Source organism: Anthonomus grandis, chromosome 8 (genome assembly GCF_022605725.1).
Source record: "Anthonomus grandis grandis chromosome 8, icAntGran1.3, whole genome shotgun sequence".
NCBI classification, from domain to species: Eukaryota; Metazoa; Arthropoda; class Insecta; order Coleoptera; family Curculionidae; genus Anthonomus; species Anthonomus grandis.
This window is the reverse complement of record NC_065553.1, coordinates 20,687,035-20,706,748: the sequence shown is the minus strand read 5'-3', so window position 1 is coordinate 20,706,748 and position 19,714 is coordinate 20,687,035. Positions and strand designations below refer to the sequence as shown.

The following is a 19,714-nucleotide window of genomic DNA, read 5'->3' as shown; positions in this document are numbered from 1 at the left end:
TATCAGCAGGATAACGACCCTAAGCTTAAATCAATGGTAATTCGAAGACCACTATAAATCTCATATAATATGTATCCAGCGAAGATATTCAAAAAAATAAAGAAATATAACCAGTCGATGGGAAAATGGTTTGGCCATTTCAGGTCTTCAACCGTGCCATTTTTTTAAGCCATTAGCAGACAAAATAATAGAAATTGGTCAAACACATCAACATAATTGAAAAAAATATTTCTAATATTAAACATTAGTTCATAATTACCTACAAAAATATATGCTAAACACTTAAAAATTTTTGTTCTCTTTAAAATAATATTTTTAAACAAAAATAAATTTGTAATAAAATTTTTGAGTAATTTGTGTCCCATCCACGACGTCCCATCGTCAATTTTCTCCGTTTTCGAGCTGAACAGACTTAAGTACTTTTCTGACTTGTGCGGCGATATCAACGAGACCATACATTTCCCGTACCGTCAGAAAAAGAATGTGATAAGATAAACGAGTATTGTGTGTCTTTTCACAGACTTTCTCGAGAAGATCCAGACCTTAGAACATTGAATACACTATAATAAATATTGGCTGCTTTGGATTGAGCGCAAAATCTACACAGGGGGCAGAGAGGATATTTTGTTTAATTAGTATTAAGACTTAAAACTCCCTTTTTGATTAAAAAAAAAAGGATAAAGAAGTCTGAAGTGGGTCACATATATTGGAAAAAAGGAAAATCAAATTGTTCCTTTCGCAGGCGAGTTAGGTGTCAATGGTATGTATCATCCTTCTAGGTTATAATATAAAATACGGCATATTTGTGAAGTATCTATTGAGTATTGGATACCAAAATAGTAATTAAGTATATTATTATAATCTAGCAAATTTATTGCTTATTCGAACCCGAAATGCCACAAAATTAATGTATGCAAAAATGAAGGTAGTATCTGGTCGATATCCAGCAACCAAAATTGAGAACGCAGCATATGTCGTTTGCCAGCAACATACAGTCGGCGCCATTATTATTTAATCAATATAATGCCCGTATTTCGGGCGCGGACTATAAATAGGTTGCTGCCGAACGACATATTCTACGTTCCAGATTTTGGTTGCTGGATATCGATCAGACGCTAGCTTCACAGATATGAAAAAATATCTAGAAAAAAACAACATAAAATGCCAACTTTGGATACGTGCATTGTAAACATAGAGGTATTCTACTTTGCCAAGTTACTTTTTTTCCATTAACTTTTTTGTCAGGAATCTTTTTTTATTCTGAAAAATTTGTTGATTACTCTCAAAGTATATATTATTAGTCAGCAAATAAATGAAACTTTTAAAGAGTACATTTTTTACCTGTTACAAAATACAACACTTTAAAAAAATATGTAGTGGATTAAGAAAATTATATATTGAATGAAAAATTGAAAAGTCGATTTGCCATCATTGTCTGCGAGATGGTGAACTCAAGCAACCTCGCCTATGGCTTACAGCTAGGCTTATTCTAGGCATTCAATGTTCTAAGATCGAGACACCTTCGAGCATAATAGACAAAACAAAACGTTACCTTGTCACTGTCCCCACTGGTATTCAATTGAGCCTCAGCCTCTCTAATAACCACATCATCGATATCCAACGACTTTAAGTCCGCGTCTTGCAGCTTCGAGCTGTGCAGACAAAAGAGGGCCTGCAAAGCGTGATTCGGTTCGTCTAATGCATCGATCTCCACGGAATCCTCCACCCCGACCGATTTTATGTTGGAAATGCCCCGTTCGTGGATCGTGTTACATTGGAAAAGATCCTGCAAGTTCGGCTCGTCTAAGGTGGCCTCCAAAGTGCAACCCCCGATCATCGAGTCCATCGTTTGTTGGACCGTCGACGGTTTTGGTGATTGTGGAGTTGCTTGTGCTGTAATATTAAAAATTTTTATGATTCCCACACAAGAACCAATAAGTTTTTTCATGTGTGGCAGAGATTCCTAAAAGTAACAAAGATGAATATTATTTAAGTAAATATCAATTCGGAACATACTAGCTCATACGCTTAAATATTGAAAAGAGAGTTAGTCGCGTATTTAGAAGAAATATGAACCAATAATACTTTATTGAACCAATGATACATTTTGTTTCTAAATTGATTTTTACTATAAAAGCGACGTAATATCCAATAAAATAAGTAATTAATTAAGTGTAATATTTTTATACAGGATATCCCAAAAAAATTTTTATTCACTGTTTCAAACATTTTCAACCTGTAGAACTCAAAAAACCTTTAAAAATCATGTATAAATTTTTTCCCAATATCTGCTTATCGAGATACAGCGCGTTTATTTTCCAAAAATCGAATTATATCAATATGATTCGTATGTAATAATTTATTGGGGTTGTTCTATTTCACTTAACGTTCCCGAAGTATGTAATTTACCAAAAATTCTGTCATTCCCCCCTCCTTGAATAATTTTTGGTGTACTCAAAATATTTTTGAATTCTATTTCTTATGAAAACTACTCAATTTAAAGAAAAATTTCTAAGACAAAAAAGTTTAGCACATAATTGTCTACAATTACTAATGAGAGTAATGACCAAGATGTCGAAAAAGTGACCGTAGCTGAAAGTGTCATCAATTTCTAAAGCGCAAAAAGAATCCCGTGAAGCCATCGACTAAAAAAAACAAAACATGAAGAAGATTAAGAAAAAAGTCATGAAACGACCTTTTTTCGCTGGATCAAATTATTTTTTCATCAAAAACCACCCAATGCCGTTCAATTCGCCGTCATACAAGAAAGTTTTTGGAACTCATTATAATCACCTTATAAATATATGAGAATAATGAGTGACTTTTGATCTGATTTCATTACTTTTTGGCAAACGTAGTGTACTTGTTATTCTTGTAAATTTGTGACCAGAGATTTTGTATTAGAAGTGGTATTTTGTGTATAGGTCAATTGTTAAAGAAAACTATTTGTTTCTAGCCAACGTTTCGAATTATACTTAATTCATTTCAGGGCTCCAAGTCGTAGTTCTCTCTCGTGAAATTAAAAAAGTAATCACGGGGATAAAAACGTTAAAGGGTAGTTACATAGAGGAGGGATTACAATTAAAATATATAAAATGGAACAAACCGGTATACCAGAGAAATTACAGTAGTAAATTTCTTTTAAATTTAAATTGCTCTTTGCTTTGAGAAACTATTGATGATTATTCGTAATTGATAACTTTATTCTATAAATTTTTTAACAATCCACTGCTCCACGAATTAAAATAAAGTGCCATTTACTTTACCCAGGACTCAGAACGTTATGGAATCCGGCACCTCAATCGTAGGATTTTCAAATATGTAAAGAGCTAATCGCTATTAAATATTCGTTTAATGTGCAAGAAACTAAAAATTTCTAATGCATTATTAATCATTCGCTTCTTAAATTCATCCTAATGAACCTTCAAATTCGCTTAAAGGAATATTCAGTTACAGGTAAGTACGTAATATAATACATGGTTACCAAAAAGTAAAAGTAACTAATCTGTACTTTATAAAATATGGACATTAAATATTTATGTCAAGTACAGTTCCAAAAAACCATTGTGCTACTATAAAAATTTGAAATGAACATTTTTCCGTCTTTGTCGCCCTCTATCTTGTACAATTATTGATGTACAGTGACAAACACAGGTAGTAATTGGGAGACAACTATATTCAAAACTTTTTTTGTCTTAGAAAGTTTTCTTTAAATTCAGTAGTTTTCGTAAGAACTAGAATCCAAAAATTGTTTGAGTAAAACAAAACTCATCCGAGGAGGGGGGGAATAGCACAATTTTTTGGTAAATTACAGAATTGGCCATAATGGTTGGATTTTTCAATTTTGTAAGTATTAACAGTATTGTAAATGTATTACTAGATAACTAAATAGATCATTAAATAAACAAAATACCACAGAATATATTTTTTACTTATCTTTGTTTGGACAATAGTTTATTAAAGAAATAGTTTAAATGTATATCCTGGTCAAAGTGCTTGGAACGGTTTATTTAAATCTTTAAATATGTATTTTTTATGTAGTTTTTTAATAGCCAGTGTTCAGGTCAATTAAATTTATAGCGATTAGCGATATATTTGTGTTAAGATGGCAAAATCAGATATAGACTTTTACAAACAGGTTATTAAGGAGTATAATATTTCTACAAGATTGAAAGTTCCAAAAAACACCGTCTCACGATTCATTAAAACATACACAATCCTTGGTCATACATTCCAGGAAAAAGCTCTGAAAGGCCTAAAGCTACTACTGCCCGAGTGAATAAGTGAATTTTAAATATTGCTCATAATGACCCATTTTTTAAGACGCAATGAAACTGAGCCTTCCAATACCTCGGGTACTAATATACCGATAATACCTAGGACAGTACGAGGAAGACTATGTTCTAGTGGCCTTAAGGGCTACAGACCTGCAAAAAAAACCCTTACTGCGAAAAAAGAACGTAAAACTACTCCTACAATTTTCACTAGATCAGCTTAACTGGATAGTGCAGGATTGGAAGCAGGCACTGTTCAGCGATGAATACAAATATAATCTATTTTCTAGTGACAGAATAGTACATGTTCGCCTACCAAAGAGCCAAAAATTGAGAAGTATATTCGACCAACAATTAAGCGTGGTGGTGGTAACCTGATGGTGTGCGGCTGCTTTTCTTGGTATAATACGGGCCCTCTTCATCGGGTGGTAGGAAAAATGGACCGGTTCATGTATCGGGATATTCTGCGGGATGTAATGGAGCTCTCCACAATTTCAATAAATGTCAGTCAATTTTATGTTTCAACAGGACAACGATCCTAAGCACACTTCAGAAGTTGGTAAAGGCATGGTTGGAGCAAGATAAAATTACATTATTAAAGTGGCCAGGCCAAAGTCCAGATTTAAATCCGATTGAGAATTTATGGGAACTTCTGGATCGCAAAGTTCGTGACTCTGGAACGGTCAAAAATGCTGACGAGTTATTTCAAAAACTTCTTGAAGACTGGGCCGGTATAGACAGGACAATAAGAGAAAATTTAATTAAATCATTCCCTAGAAGAATGCAAGCAGTAGTTAAACAATAGATTATCACACTAAATATTAATTCAGGAAAAAGTCCATTCCGAAGTGGAGTCAATATAATATTGAAAATATTATATTATCATCATCAGACTCTAAAATATATTACAAACAGTTCAAAAACATATACGAAAATTATTTTTCCTTGACAGGTGACATAAAAAATACAGAAAAAATTATAAAATTGTAAAATACTTACTGAGTTATTTAACACATACACAAATCTTAAACAATAACAAACAATACTTGAATGGTACATTGCACGACATCTAGTGAACAGTTAAAATTATAAAAAAATTGAACAATATGAGATTAGCAGATTTCTACTCAATACTGGGAGCGAGTGAGAGAGAACCATCGGACTGTAGTGTTATAGGGTGTAAATAAATAAACAAAGAAATGTGTGTTAATAAGTCAAATCAAATCAAATGTCAGCGTTACTGTTAGGACCTAAGGAATTAAAGAAAGTGTTGCTCTCAAATTAAGTTTGCTCATTAATGCGAGTGTAAACTGGTGATTTGATGGCTTTATTTATTTCCAGGATTTCCAAAAGATCCAACCTTAACCCCTTCTGACAAACATGGAGCACCTCGGTATCCTGCCCTCTTGTCTCGATTCTCCTTCCGCTTTGTCCGATGTAGCACACATTGCAGTTAGGATGAAAACATTTTAGTCCGTAAACACCAAATCTGTGTGTGACGGAAATTTTATCTTTGGTGTTGACTAGAGATTTAGATAAATTATTCGAGGTCCTGAAACAAACACGCAACCGCTCATCGGAGTCCCTCGACAAACTCTCAAGCAACTTGATGGGATATGTTTCCAAAATATGATATGTTTATAGCATAAGCATATCATAGGATTATGGCCCGGGAACGTTAAGTGAAATATAACAGCTCCAGAAAATTATTAAGTGCCATTCATATTGATCTAATGCGATTTTTAGAAAATAAACGCGTTGTATCTCAATAACGAGATATTGAAAAAAAAATGCACACATCTGTTTGAAACAATGAAAAAATATTATTTCAGGACGAAATTTTCGAAAAATAATTTTAGGTGACTTTAGCGCCCTCTATCTTCTGCGCATTTGATTTTACAGAAAAGATCCTGGAATAAAAGTTCTAGGCAATTGAACCATAAACATTTTTTGTTTCGGACTTTTTTCTCTAAAACCCACGGTTTTTGCAAAAAAATTGGTTACAAAAAACTTTTGAGTTTTCCAGAAAAGTACGGGGGAAGGGATCGCAACTTTTTGTTTTTGAGCTTTCATAAGGAACACTAGCTTTTGGCAAAGTATCAAGACTTTGCCTATTTTTGCCAAAAAAAAGTTACAGATTGACTGTACTATATATCTTAGCACCTAATAATGGTCGAATAATGGTCAAATTCTGTTATAGAAGCAGCCAAAAAAAAATGCTGGAAATAATTTTGAAGCTCACTATTCAGCCGCTAGAGGCTACTTCGAAAGGTATAATTCTATTTGCGATAAAAAACTTTCAATAACCTAGATGTAAAAATATTATAGTAATAATCTGTAAAGATATCCCTAAAATAGTTATTTATGTAACAAGTGTGTAAAAAGATCCTTTTTTGATGAATAAAAAAAGGGGATTTTACACACGCGTAATATACAATTTTTTTTCTATTACCGAAGAAAACAAAAAAAAATCAATAATATCAAATTACTATACGCACTTAAACGACTTTATGGTAAAAAAAAAACGTCAATACATTTGTTGACAAATTATAAATTAAATGTCAAATAGACGTCAAATTACTTTTAAACACTCAAATAAACGTCAAATTACTTTTTAGGCACTAGTGCGTAAAAAGTGAAACTTTACGCACTCTGGGAAGTTTGTAAAGTAAGCACTTTACGCACGGTAGTAGACAAAAATTTTTTTACTGAAATTTCTGACAGATGTAAATAAAGTGAGGGAGTTTTTACTTTCAGTAAGAAAAAAAGTAGGTATGAGATAGAGAGATAGTTGAAAGTAGGCGACTTTTTTAAAATAACATTTATTTTACAGGACATTATTTATTGCTTACTCCTAGCTTTTGCTAAAATCTGCTAGAAAGCGTTGACTATTACTATAATATTTTTAGACTCACGTTATTGGAAGTTTTATAGCGAAAATAGAATTTTATCAAAGTAGCCGCAACGCTCTCTAGCGGCTAAGTAATAAATTTCATTTATTACTTAACTTAATTAATAATTTTCCTTCAAAATAATTTCCAGCATTTTCAATCAGTTTAATGCACCATTATTAGGTGCTAAGATATAGCCGAGGAACAATATTAATGAGATACCCGGCAAATGTCTATGATTTATATTTATCGATAAGCTATAATTAAAATAATTTTCGAAGTAATAAAAAAAATTGAATTAATAGATGCAGTTTTTATGTTGTATTCCCCCGCTAACTAACAAACACTCACCTGGCAAATTACTAGCATTCCCTTCCGGATAAACTGGATCATAATTACCAATTTGTCCGACCACGTGTCCACTGGCACCTTGACTATTAAAAACGGTATCCACCTCGCTCAGTATGGACTCGATAGCGGACGCAGTGTCCGCCATCGCATTCTCCCTGGATCGGGAAATCCCCGCGTCGCATTTTTTCACTTCCGCCCCACCGTTTCCGTACGATGAATACGAATGTTCAAACTTCTGGGCGGTTTCGTTACTCGGGGTGGTCGCATCGGTTTTCATCCCTCCTCCACCACCTTGAGCCAAAGTGCTTAACACGGACGTGATGACCGCGTTATCCGGGAAGAAATTTATATCGAAATCCGGATTAGCGATCGAGTAGTTGTTCGCCACGATACTTTCGTTCTCGAAGAAGTCGAACTCCAAGGCGCTCCCGTAGGCGCTCTCGAACTGCTGCTGGTCCATAACCGGAGGCTGCGGTGCCGGCGGGTTCGTATAAAATAAATGGGAGTCTTGAAACCCGTCGTTTATTTCCGGCAACGTGGCGGAGTTGTCAATCCCTTGATGTACATGGTCCAGGATTTGCAAGTCGAGGTTCTGCGGCAGGTATTCGACTTCCACGTTTCTTTTTTCGAGCGGTTCTACCGTGGAGGTTCTCCTGGTGATTTTTTGCGGTGGCGGGCCACTTTCCAGTTCACCAGGGGGGATTACTAGCAGGTCCAGTTTCTTCTTTACCGGGGAAATTGTTTCCATTGATAGGCGGCGCTTTTTCGCTTGTTTCGAGACGTTTTCCATGATGTTGTCCAGGACTATATAGAGTTTCTTGTCCGACTGATTGAGTTGCTTGCATTTTATCAGTTTATGTTCTGCAGGGGGATCCTGGTTTAAATCCAGCAAATCTGAGCTTATTTTCACTTTTTGGATTTTAGGCTTGTCATTCCGGGTATTCGGTAATGATTTTAGATCATCTTGGGTCACTTTGTTGTCAACTGTTTCCTGTATACTAGCAGGAATAATTATTGGGTCCAGTTTTAATTCTCCAGTTGGTTCTTTCACTGGACACACAACTTCTTCGCTCTTAACACATACCTCGGTCAAGTGTTGAAGCACCGACGGGTCCATAAAAGGGGATGGCGAATCGGGCGCTTTAGGGCTATCGTTTACTTCCTCCTGATGAGAAACGGCGAATTCGAAATCTTGAAAGTAGGTTTCACTGGTTTCACACTCGCTACTCGCTGGAATTTCTGCCGAGGTCCAAGGGTCCAATTTTGGCTTTAAATGTGTCGAGGATTTGTTTACGGTAAGATTGTTGGGCTCTAACTGCGCAATTTGAGCAATTCCAGTTTCAGATTTGAAGTTCGCGCCTTTAACAGGAATTAGCGGGCCACATGATACTAATTTTTCATGAATATCATCGTTTACTTTTGCGTTTATTGCAAGGCAAGACACCTCACGCTTTTTTTCAATTTCTCTCGTTTCGGTAAGCTTCTCCATTGAAACTGTTACTTCAATCTCTGGCTTCGCTTCTTTCACTTCTTGACCGCCCATTTTTAACTCCTGCACTTGCTCTGCTGATTTTACAGTCTTCTCTGCGGTTTGCCCAGAGTCCTGGGGCTTCTCTTGAAGTTTATCATTCTCTTCAGTAAGATTTTTGGACTTTACAGGTACCCCCGAGACTTGCTTGAGCTTCACCTCAGCCTTACGGTTCTTTTCAATGTAACTGTTGGGCTTGACAGACTCTCCCGAGCTTTCCATATGTGTTTCGTGAACTTTAAAGATTTCTGCAGGATGTTTTAACTTTACAGACATCTCAGCGTCTTTCTTGGGCCTCTCTTTAACATTATGGTCGGTCTTCACAGAGTCTTCTTCCTCCCTAAGCTTCTCTTCAACCTTATGACTCTTCTTGGGCTCTCCAAGATCCATAGAGTTTCCCTTGGGCACATCTTCAAGTTTTTCTTTACACTCGTCTGTAAACTTTTTGGACTTTACAGACACCCCAAAGTCTTCCTTGGACTTTTCTTTAGCATTATAATTTTTCTCCGTGAGATTCTTGGGCTTTACAGACTCCCCAGAGTCTTTTTCCTTCTCTTCAAGTTTAGAACTATTTTCGGTAAAAGTTTTGAGCTGTATAGGCTCTACAGAGTCTTCCTTAGACTTATCTTTAACCGTCTCGGTGATATTCTTGGGCTCTACAAGATCCACGGAGTCTCCCTTGGGCTCGTCTTCTAGCTGTTCTTTACAGTTTTCTGTGAGCTTTACAGACACCTTAAAGTCTTCCTTGGGCGTCAATTTAAGTTTATGACTTTTTTCGGTGAAACTCTTGGGCTCCTGTGCAGAATCCCTAGAGTCTTCCTTGACCTTTTCTTTAACTTTTTCGTTACATTTTTCTGTAAAATGTTTCGCTTTTACAGGCTCTCCAGTCTTTTCCTTGGGCTTCTCTTCAACCTTATGACTCTTCTCCATCACATTTTTGGGCTCTACAGACACTCCAATGTCCTTGGGCTTCTCTTCAACTTTATGACTCTTCTCCGTGGTATCCTTGGGTTTTAAAGATACCTCGGAGTCATTCTTGGGCTTTACAGACACCCCAGAGTCCTCCTTGAGCTTCTCTTCAACCTTATGACTCTTCTGAGTAACATTCTTGGGTTTTACAGGCACTCCAATGTCCTTAACCATCTCTTCAACTTTATGACTCTTTTCTGTGGTATTCATGGGCTTAACAGACACCCCAGAATACTCCTTGGGCTCCTCTTCAACCTTACGACTCTTCTCCGAGTCATCCTTGGGCTTTACAGACACCCCAGAGTTCTCCTTGAGCTTCTCTTCAACCTTATGACTTTTCTGCGTGACATTCTTGGGTTTTACAGGCACTCCAATGTCCTTAACCATCTCTTCAACTTTATGACTCTTTTCTGTGGTATTCATGGGCTTAACAGACACCCCAGAATACTCCTTGGGCTCCTCTTCAACCTTATGACTCTTCTCCGAGTCATCCTTGGGCTTTACAGACACCCCAGAGTCCTCCTTGAGTTGATCTTCAAATTTATGACTCTTCTCCGTCACATTTTTAATGTCTGCAGGCACCACAATGTCCCTCTGCTTCTCTTCGGCCTTATGGATCTTCTCTGTGACATTTTTAAACTTTACAGATACCTCAGAGTCCTTAGGCTTCTCTTCCAGTTTATGACTTTTCTCCATCACATTTTTAGGCTTTACAGACACCCCATGGTCCTTGGGTTTCTCTTCGACCTTATGACTCTTCTCTGCCGCATTTCTAGGCTTTATAGAGATCCCAGAGTCCTCCTTCGGCTTCTCTTCAACCTTACAACTTGTCTCAGTGACATTTTTGGACTTTACAGTCTCAAGGGTTTCTCTCAAGTATAATTTGACGCTCTCTGCGACTTTTCTCTTCTCGTCCGGTTTGAATATTGACTGTTTCTTGTCTTTAGGGCTTCTGAAGTGTTCCGATTTTGTCGTGGATTTTTCTTCGGATCGCGATTTAGACTTTAAACGTTCGTTGGATTTTTTGGCTTCATCGCTCAACTCTTTAGTCAAAGGTTTACCATTTGAATCTTCGTCGCCTTGTTTTGCTGGGAAATTTTTCGCATGAAAGTTTTTTGATTCAGCATTGGCCGTCTCGGACAGGTTTCTTTCTTTCTGTTCCAAGTCTTTATGCTTGATTTTTTCTTCTGTTGCGGTTTTGTGTTTGTGTTCGTCTCGTTTGCGTCTCGGCTTTTTTCCCGATTCAGTAGCGTGTTCCAGTTTACGTTTGCCCTTCTCAACGGATTTTCCTTCATGTTCCACCGAACAATGGCGTTTTTCCTTGGACACTTTTTCCTTGACTTTCGCATCTTCAGTTTTTTTGTCCTCCGATTTTCTCACTTCCTCTTTAACATTTTTACTTTTCGCGCTTTCTTCGGGTTTTGCCTCCTTAGAGCGTCGCTCTTTACTTCTTGAACCCCTATCATCTTCTTTACTTGCCCTCTTCTTATCTTCCTTAAGTGATTTTGACTTTTCTTCCGCTTTATTCTCGGTTACTCCACGGTCCTTGGTATGTTTCTCATCCTCTTTGCTACCATCCAACTTATCAGTTCTCCCTTTCTTCCGGTCAACACTATGTCCGTTTTCAGTAGATTTTCTCTTCCGGTTTGATAAGGTTTTTTCGTCGTTTTTAACCTCGCCCAACCGAGGGGTTTTAGATCTGCCTCTACGGTATCCTGTGGTGTCTTCTGGAAACCCTATAGTAGACTCTGTAGAGGATTTTGACCTTCCACGTCGAGGCTCACCTTCTTGTTCAACTTTTTTGGAATCTGCCTGGGGTTTCTCTTTTTCCAGTGAGTCAACGTTTGTATCGCGTTTCTTGGGTGATTCATTTTTTGCTTCACAAAGTTTTTCCACTTTATCAAGTTTGTCTTTTTCTAATGAGTCATTAATGTTTGACTGCAGTGAGTGTTTATTTGAATCGTGACTCTTGGATGATTCATGTTTTGTCTTCGAGCGTCCCCTTCTACTGTCCGAGGTTCCTTCACCAGGTTTTTCTACTGTACTTTTATCTTTTTCTAATGCGTCACCGAGCAGTGAACCATGACTTTTAGATGATTCCTCTTTTGCCTTTGAACGCCCTTTTTTATCATCAGGAGTAACATCACAAGGTTTTTCCATTGCAGCAAATAATTTATCAACTTTTTCCTTTCCTACTGAATCACTATTAGTTACACTTGAATTATGACTCTTGGAACATTCATCTTTTGCTTTGGAATGGCTTTTTTTAATGTCACAGAGTTTTTCCACTTTTTCCACAACCATTGACTCTTTATTGAAATGACCCCTAGATGATTCAGCTTTTGCTTTGGAACGGCTTTTTCTGCCGTCAGAAGTCGCTTCACAAAGATTTTCCACTTTATCCTTTTCTCCGCTATTGATTACATTTACTGATTCACTATGTGAGTCATGACGACCCTTGGACGAATCATCTTTTGCCTTGGAACGACCCCTTCTACTTTCAGAAGTAACATCGTTTTTAATTTTATCTTTATATGAGTCATTGGAGTGACTCTTGGACAATTCGTTTTTTGTTTTGGAACGCCCTTTTCTACCGTCAGAACTTTCTTCACAGGATTTCTCTCCGACAATTTTATGGTGCTCTGAGTCAGTGATGGATTTATTCGGATGCAGCGACTCTTTGCCTAAATTGTAGCTCTTGGATGACTCGGATTTTACCTTGGACCGAACTCTGTTTTCTATTTTGTCTTTTTCTGATGACTCATGTTTGGTTATATTTGACCCTTTATCCTTTTTTAATGAATCGCCCTTGGTTATATCTGAATGCAATGGGTCTTTATTGGAATTATCACTTTTTAGTGAGGCATCTTTTGTCCTGGAAGAACTCCTTTTCTCAGGAGTTTCTATTGAGTCATTGGGAGTTGTATTTGAAACCATTGACTCTTTATCTTTTTCCAATGAGTCGTTTTTGGTTATATATGAATTAAGAGTCTTGACTGATTCATTTTTTGCTTTCGAACGACTCTTTACACTGCAAGCAACTGCTCCGTCAGATTTGTCTAGTGTAGTAATGGCCTCATTACCTTTATCGTGTTTAAGTGAATCACTGATTGTTGCATTCAAATCTAGTGACTCTTTATTCGAATCACTACTCTTAAATGATTCATTTTTCGCTTTAGAGCGACCTCTTCGCCCATCAGGAGTAACTTCAAGAGTCGTATTTTCTATTTTCTCTTTTTCTGACGACTCAGTTTTGGTTGTATGTAAAGCCAGTGACTCTTTATTCTTTTCTAATGAGTCACCCTTGGTTATGTCTAATTGCAATAAATCTTTACTCAAATCGCTAATTTTTGATCGTTCATTTTTCGACTTAGAGCGACCTCTTCTACCATCAGGAGTCACTTCAAGAGTCATATTTTCCATTCTCTCTTTTTCTGATGACTCATTCCTGATTGTATGCAAAGCCAGTGACTCTTTATCCTTTTCTAATGAGTCACCCTTGGTTATATCTAATTGCAATGAATCACTACCTTTGGATTGTTCATTTTTCGACTTAGAGCGACCTCTTCTACCATCAGGAGTCACTTCAGAAGTCACATTTTGCATTTTCTTCTGTTCTAATGATTCATTTTTGATTGTATGTGAAGCCAGTGACGTTTTATCCTTTTCTAATGAATCACTCTTGGTTATACCTGAATGCAATGAACCTTTACTCGAATCACTACTTTTGGATGATTCATTTTTCGCCTTGGATCGACCCCTTCTGTCATCAGAAGTCACCTCAAGACTCACATTTTGCTTTTTCTGTTTTTCTGATGACTTATTTTTTGTGGTATTTGAAACCAGTGACTCTTTATCCTTTTCTAATGAATCACTCGTGGTTATATTTAAATCTTTACTGTAATTATCACTCGTTAATGATTCATCTTTTGCTGTGGAACAACATCTTTTATCAAGAGTTTCTAATGAGTCATTGAGGGCTCTATTTAAAATCATTGACTCTTTCTCCTTTTCTAATGAGTCACTTCTGATTATATTCGAATTAAGAGTTTCAACTGATTCATCTTTTACCCTCGAATAATCTGTTTTACCATCAGTACTTACCCCACAAGGTTTTTCTACTGTAGCAGTAGCTTCTTTAACTTTATGATGTTCAAGTGATTCACTGGTTACTGCTTTTAAATCTCGCGGCTCTATACTTGAATCACTACTCTTGGATGATTCAATTTTCGCCTTGGAGCGACCTCTTCTACCATTAGGAGCAACTTCATAAGGTTTCTCCATGAAGTTAATGTTATCCTTTTCTAACGAATCATTTATTGTTTTAGTCGAATCTAGTGACTCTTTACTGTAATCTTGGACGTTGGGTGATTCAATGACATCACTTGTTTTTAAGGTATCACTAACGGTTTCCTGCGAATCACTTGACTTATCTACATCAGTATTAGGTTTCTTTATAGCCGTTTCTTCTGCTTCACCACTGATTGATTCTTTTTCTTCAGGAGTTTCTTCAAGAATCTTCTTCACTGTCTCAACCTCTTCCTGTTCTTTTTTCTCGAGTGGTTTTTGGTTTTCAGAAGGCTTTTCAGTAGCTGTTTCTTCTCTTTCTACAAGCAACATTTCACCCTCAAAATTTTCTGCTATAGCATTGAAGTTCTCCAATTTATTTTCTGCTGTATCTGAATTAGACAGGTTAGTTTTCTGATTGTTTGACAATGTTGTTCGTGTCTCTCCGTGCATTAAATCTGGATGATTTTCGGATGACTCGTCTCCCTCGTGCTTTTCAAAGACCTGTTCTTCACTTGGTCCTGTTAGACTGGAATGCGGTGACTTTTTGGAGGAATCCTGATGCTTAGACGAATCTTTTGTTAGTGACTCTCTTTTAGCAAATGCGATGTCCCTCTTGGAGAGCTCTTCTACTGTCTGACCAGGTTTTTCAGTCCCTTTTACTAATAAATCACTACTACTGCTGCTTGTTACTGTTTCAAAGTTACTATTTGAATGCAGTAAGTCTTTGCTAATTTCATGGTTTTTAAATGGTTCCTTATCGGTCTCAGGTGTATCGGCAATTTTATCTTTTTCTAACACATTCGCCTTGGAACGTCCTGGTCTTCTTTCAATATCAGCTTTCTCAATCTTAGTTTCATTGCTGGTGATTAAAAGTGGATTAGATGGTTCCATTGGTGGTTTGGAAGGACCGCTTTTATGCTCAGTATCTACTGTTACCACCTCGACTTTTTCTAATGATTCACTTAATTCTAGATTTTTTGTTGCTACCTTTGAGCGGTTCTTCTTGACTTCACCACAAGAATTGTCTTTTATTAAAGATGTCTCTTGTATCTTAGATGATTCCTTAGGGGTTAAAAGATCCAACTCGGCATCTAGGTTAGAGTCAGAATTTGGCTTTCTAAGGCCTTTCCCGCTTCCTTGAGGCTCTTCTGGTATAGGTCGGGGTCTTTTGGACTTAAGTAGATCTACTGTTTTATTTTCTTCTTCTCTTGTTATCTTGGATCCTTCTCCACGGTTCTTATTAGCTCCAAAAACTTCGTTTGAGTGGTCTTTTTTGCCGTCGTCATCTTCACTTGCCAATATAACTTCCGAAGTTAATTTACGTTTGCTGCCCAGACGCCGCCTCTGATCCGAAGATTTCCTGCGGTTCCTGGATTTTGTGTCATTTCCATCCCCGCTTGGCGCTTTCAGCTTGAAAGCTTCCTTAATGGACTCCACGCTGCTCTCCCTGGACCTCGGCAAATCCACTATCAATTCCTTGGAGCGTTTTCTATGTTGTTCTTCTTCTGGTTTAACGGTATCGCTTGGGTCCTTCACGCCTTTGATCTTTTCGGCCATTTTTTTAGTTTTTAAGTGGTCACAAATCACTTCCACCTTAGTTTGGGAGCCCCCCGGCAACATCGCTACCATGCTGCCATCTTCCGTGAGGTTTCCACCTAAAATCAGATTGTCTACGATCTTGTCGGCCAAGTTCTTCAGTTCTTTTTTAGGGATTTCCGCGCTAAATGGCTTTTCTTGCTGGAAATCTTGGAGAGGAGCAGGTTCCTCTGAAGGTGGATACGAAACCGTATGGCTTTGTTGCAAAGAGTCACTCGCAGGCATAAAGACACTCGCGTGTAAAGTGGAATCAAAGAATGGCCTAACGGCAGAGATTTGCTCATTGCAAATATTGCCCCCATCTGGTGGGAATCTCTCGAGTGGTTTTTGCATGCTATAGTCGTAAATTTTGTTCTGGTTTTCTTTGTCTGGATCGAAATTGGTGACAACTTCCTCCTCGTATCCATAAAAACTTTCGTCTGGTTTCCTGCAGGATTCCACCTCGGTACTATAATACTCTTGTTTATTTATATCATGGTAAGCCTCGCCATTGTAGATCGGGTATTGAGTAATTGGCTCTGGATCCGGATAATGGTGGTCTACACTGGCCCGCCTCGACTCTCCCCCTTTGTCTTTAAGTAAACTGGCGATGGAGTAATCGAATCGCGGCTCAGTCGTCCTGGATTCCTCGATTACCTCCGCTATGGACACCAAAGGGTTTTGTACTAACGGATTTGCTGTGTCCGCGCTCTCTTTGTCACAATCCGACTTCACTTCCGAGACGTTTTTGCTGATAAAATCGGCCGTATGTCGGATCATTAAAATATTCGCCTCCTCGTTGGGTTCTGGGTCTGATTTTGGTAAATTTGCCACTGGGGGATACTCGGTGACGCTTGTTCCGAGGATTTTTTGCAGTCTGGCAATGTTGTTCGCTAAGTAAGGGTGGTTGGGTTTGGAGTAGCGTTTTTTTGGTGGAGGGATTGGCGACAAAGAGATTTCTTCTGTTAAATATGGCTGCAGTAGCGTTGACTTTAATGGGGGTTCTTTTGGTTTTTCTATGGGTACAGGGACGGGTTCCTCTTGCACTAAAACCGGAGTTTCTTTAGTAGGTTTCTTAGGTTTAGGCCCTCTACGCTTTGGGGGCTTGGAAACTAATTCTTCCTCTTGGATAAGCAGCTCCTCAATAGCGTTTTTGTCCTTATCGCTTGTGGACTTCGATCGCGAACGTAGTTTAGACGTATAACTTGATTCGGGATTTTTTTTCTGTACTTCCGTAGAAGTTTTTTGTGAATGGCTTCTTCTGAGCGTCGGCTGTCTGCCCCTAACGAAGTTAAAAAGGTAAGATTAGGGGAAAATAAAAGTAACAAGTGAGTTAGCTTACCCTCGGCCTCTTTTTGGGGTGGACGGTGGGGTCTTCTGGGTCGCCAGGCTGGACGGCTTGCGGCCCCTCCGAATGATTTCCCGTTTTTGAAGGGTTTTTCTAAAACAACGATACCAATCGTGAGGAATCGCCTTATTACTCAGCGGAAATACACCTAGGCTAAAATAAAATAGTTGTAGATGTTTTCTGATTAACGTGAGCCGCTTAAGGTACAAAATATTGTTAAATAATTACTGTTTTCTTTACGAAATGGATACAGGAGGTAATGTTTTTAATAAAGCAAGAGCTTCAGTTCATAACAAGTGTCCGAATATTCATTCTCGACTAACTAGGCTCAAATCTACATTTACATCTTTATATACAATTGTGGCCAAAAAAATAAGACTGCATTTTCAAATCAAACTGAAATAGCTTCGCTATATCTTGGAATTTGCGAATAAAATACTACGCATTTTTTTCCGGCATTTATGCTGTTTACTTGATAAAATTTATAAATAAACCAAGAATGCCTTATCTTTTAAAAGCAAGTTTTTTAAATTATTGTTTAAAAATCTTGTGGACAAAAAAATAAGAGTATTTCTTGTATTGTAACTATTTGGTTTCTGTTTATTCAGGTAAAATATTTGTTTGTGATGTTTTCCATAAATACAAGTCAGTTTCAACAAGATCGTTGCATCGCGTTGGTTAAAATGGGTCGCGCAAAGCATTGTAGCTCCGAAAAAAGGCGTCTAATTTTGCAATTGAGGAGTGAAAATAAACCCTATGCATTTATTGCAAATGTGCTTAAAAGATGTGAAGAAAAACGGATAATGTTCCTGAAAATCGAGGCCGTCCAAGAAAAACCACACGGAAGACTGATAAGTAAGATTCAGAGAGCATGTTAGTACTATTCTTCAAAAGAGCTATTTGCGTTTGGGTATGCTTTATGCTAATAAATCAATATTAAACTTCAAGACTAGGAAAAAACTTGCCGAAACTTTTGTTATGTCAATTATCCAATATTGTCTGATAGTTTTCTTTCCGTGCTTGGACCAGCAGACACAATATCGGTTACAACGTGTGCAAAATACCTGCTGTAGACTTATCTTTGACCTAGGAAAGTTTGATCATGTGTCCCAAGGCATGTATGATTTGGGGTGGTTAAAAATACCTTATCTATCTAAGTTTTTGTACTGCACCCTAGCATATCGCCTTTATAAGTCCAAAGCTCCGATATATTTATTTGAGAAACTTGTACCTAGAAATCATTTACATGCTCGAATTATTAGGCAAAACACTCTGACTATATACCCCATCACTCAATGGCTCTCTTTGAACGATCATTCACTTACAACGCAGTCAAATTTGTGAACGTCTTTAGGCCTGATTTTAGCAAACATTTCAAGAACCTGTTTCTACAGGAATCATTTAGGTAAATCAAAAGATTTTCTTATTTCTGTTAATGAATATTGTTTTATTTTCTACTGATTTATGTTTGTTTATTTTGTTTTTTTATTTTTTGTGTAGTTTAAGAAGGTTAAGAGTTTAAGAGTAGCTTTTAGCTAATCTTCGCCTTCGAAGGCAAAACTATGTAAAACTATGTATTTGCTAAATAAAGGCCCTTATTATAAGTACGCGAAGTCAATAAACAAAACTTTTTCCACATCTACCTCTATAAAACGAAACTTAATCCAAGTATTAGCACTAGGACGATAAGAAGACGTTTGCAAGACCAAAAATATATGGTCGAGTGGCCAGAAGTCTCAATTCTAAGCTAGAAGAATATAAAACAAAGACTGGCATTTATTAAGAATAATTTTAATGAAAATTTTCAAAGAAATTGGTGCAGCATTCTTTTTAGTGATGAGACGAAGATCAACTTATTCGGACCAGATGGAAGATTATTCGTTAGAAGGAGGAAGAATGAAGAATATAATCCTAGGAACACAATAGGCACAGTTAAACACGGCGGTGGAAATATCAAACTGTGGGGCTGTTTTTTCCCACAATAGTGTAGGTCCCATATTTCGGTTAAAGAGACCATGACAAAAGAAATTTATTTGGATATCTTGGATCGAGTAATGCTACCATATGCCGAAGAAAACATGCCTATAAGGTGGGTGTATCAACCAGACAACGACCCTCGACTCTAAAACATACGGCACGGATTGTTAAACAATGGTTTACCCAAAATAGCGTTTCGGTTCTGGAATGGCCATCACAATCGCCTGACCTTAACCCTATTGAAAACCTTTGGAAGGAGCTAAAAAACCGAGTAGCTTGTAAAAAAACAACAAATAAGCAAGATTTATGGCAGGAAGTTCAGGAAGCTTGGTATTCCAACCCAGTTTAAACATGCCAAAAGTTGATCGATTCGATGCCACGAAGATGTGCAGTCGTCCTCAAGAATAAAGGTTATTCTACCAAGTACTGACTCGCTTATCTAATGCTGTCGTTGGTTTTGCGGTACATTGTAATTATAATTTTTATGGTCATTTATGTTATTAGGAATATT

At 37.4% G+C, this 19,714-nt stretch overlaps 1 protein-coding gene across 4 annotated transcripts in view; it reads right to left on the bottom strand.

Moving 5' to 3' along the window:
* The window catches only part of LOC126739137 (titin-like), a 67,049-nt gene that overhangs the window by 19,966 nt on the left and 27,369 nt on the right, over nucleotides 1-19,714 (bottom strand). For 2 of the 4 annotated variants that reach the window (XM_050444671.1, XM_050444674.1), the window contains 3 exons: nucleotides 17,221-17,379; nucleotides 7,517-17,160; nucleotides 1,553-1,893 (listed from right to left, as the gene is read on the bottom strand). In XM_050444671.1, the coding sequence (XP_050300628.1) occupies nucleotides 1,553-1,893; nucleotides 7,517-17,160; nucleotides 17,221-17,379 (10,144 nt within the window). The remainder of the gene's footprint in view (nucleotides 1-1,552; nucleotides 1,894-7,516; nucleotides 17,161-17,220; nucleotides 17,380-19,714) is intronic. The other 2 variants (XM_050444673.1, XM_050444672.1) reach the window with 2 other exon arrangements.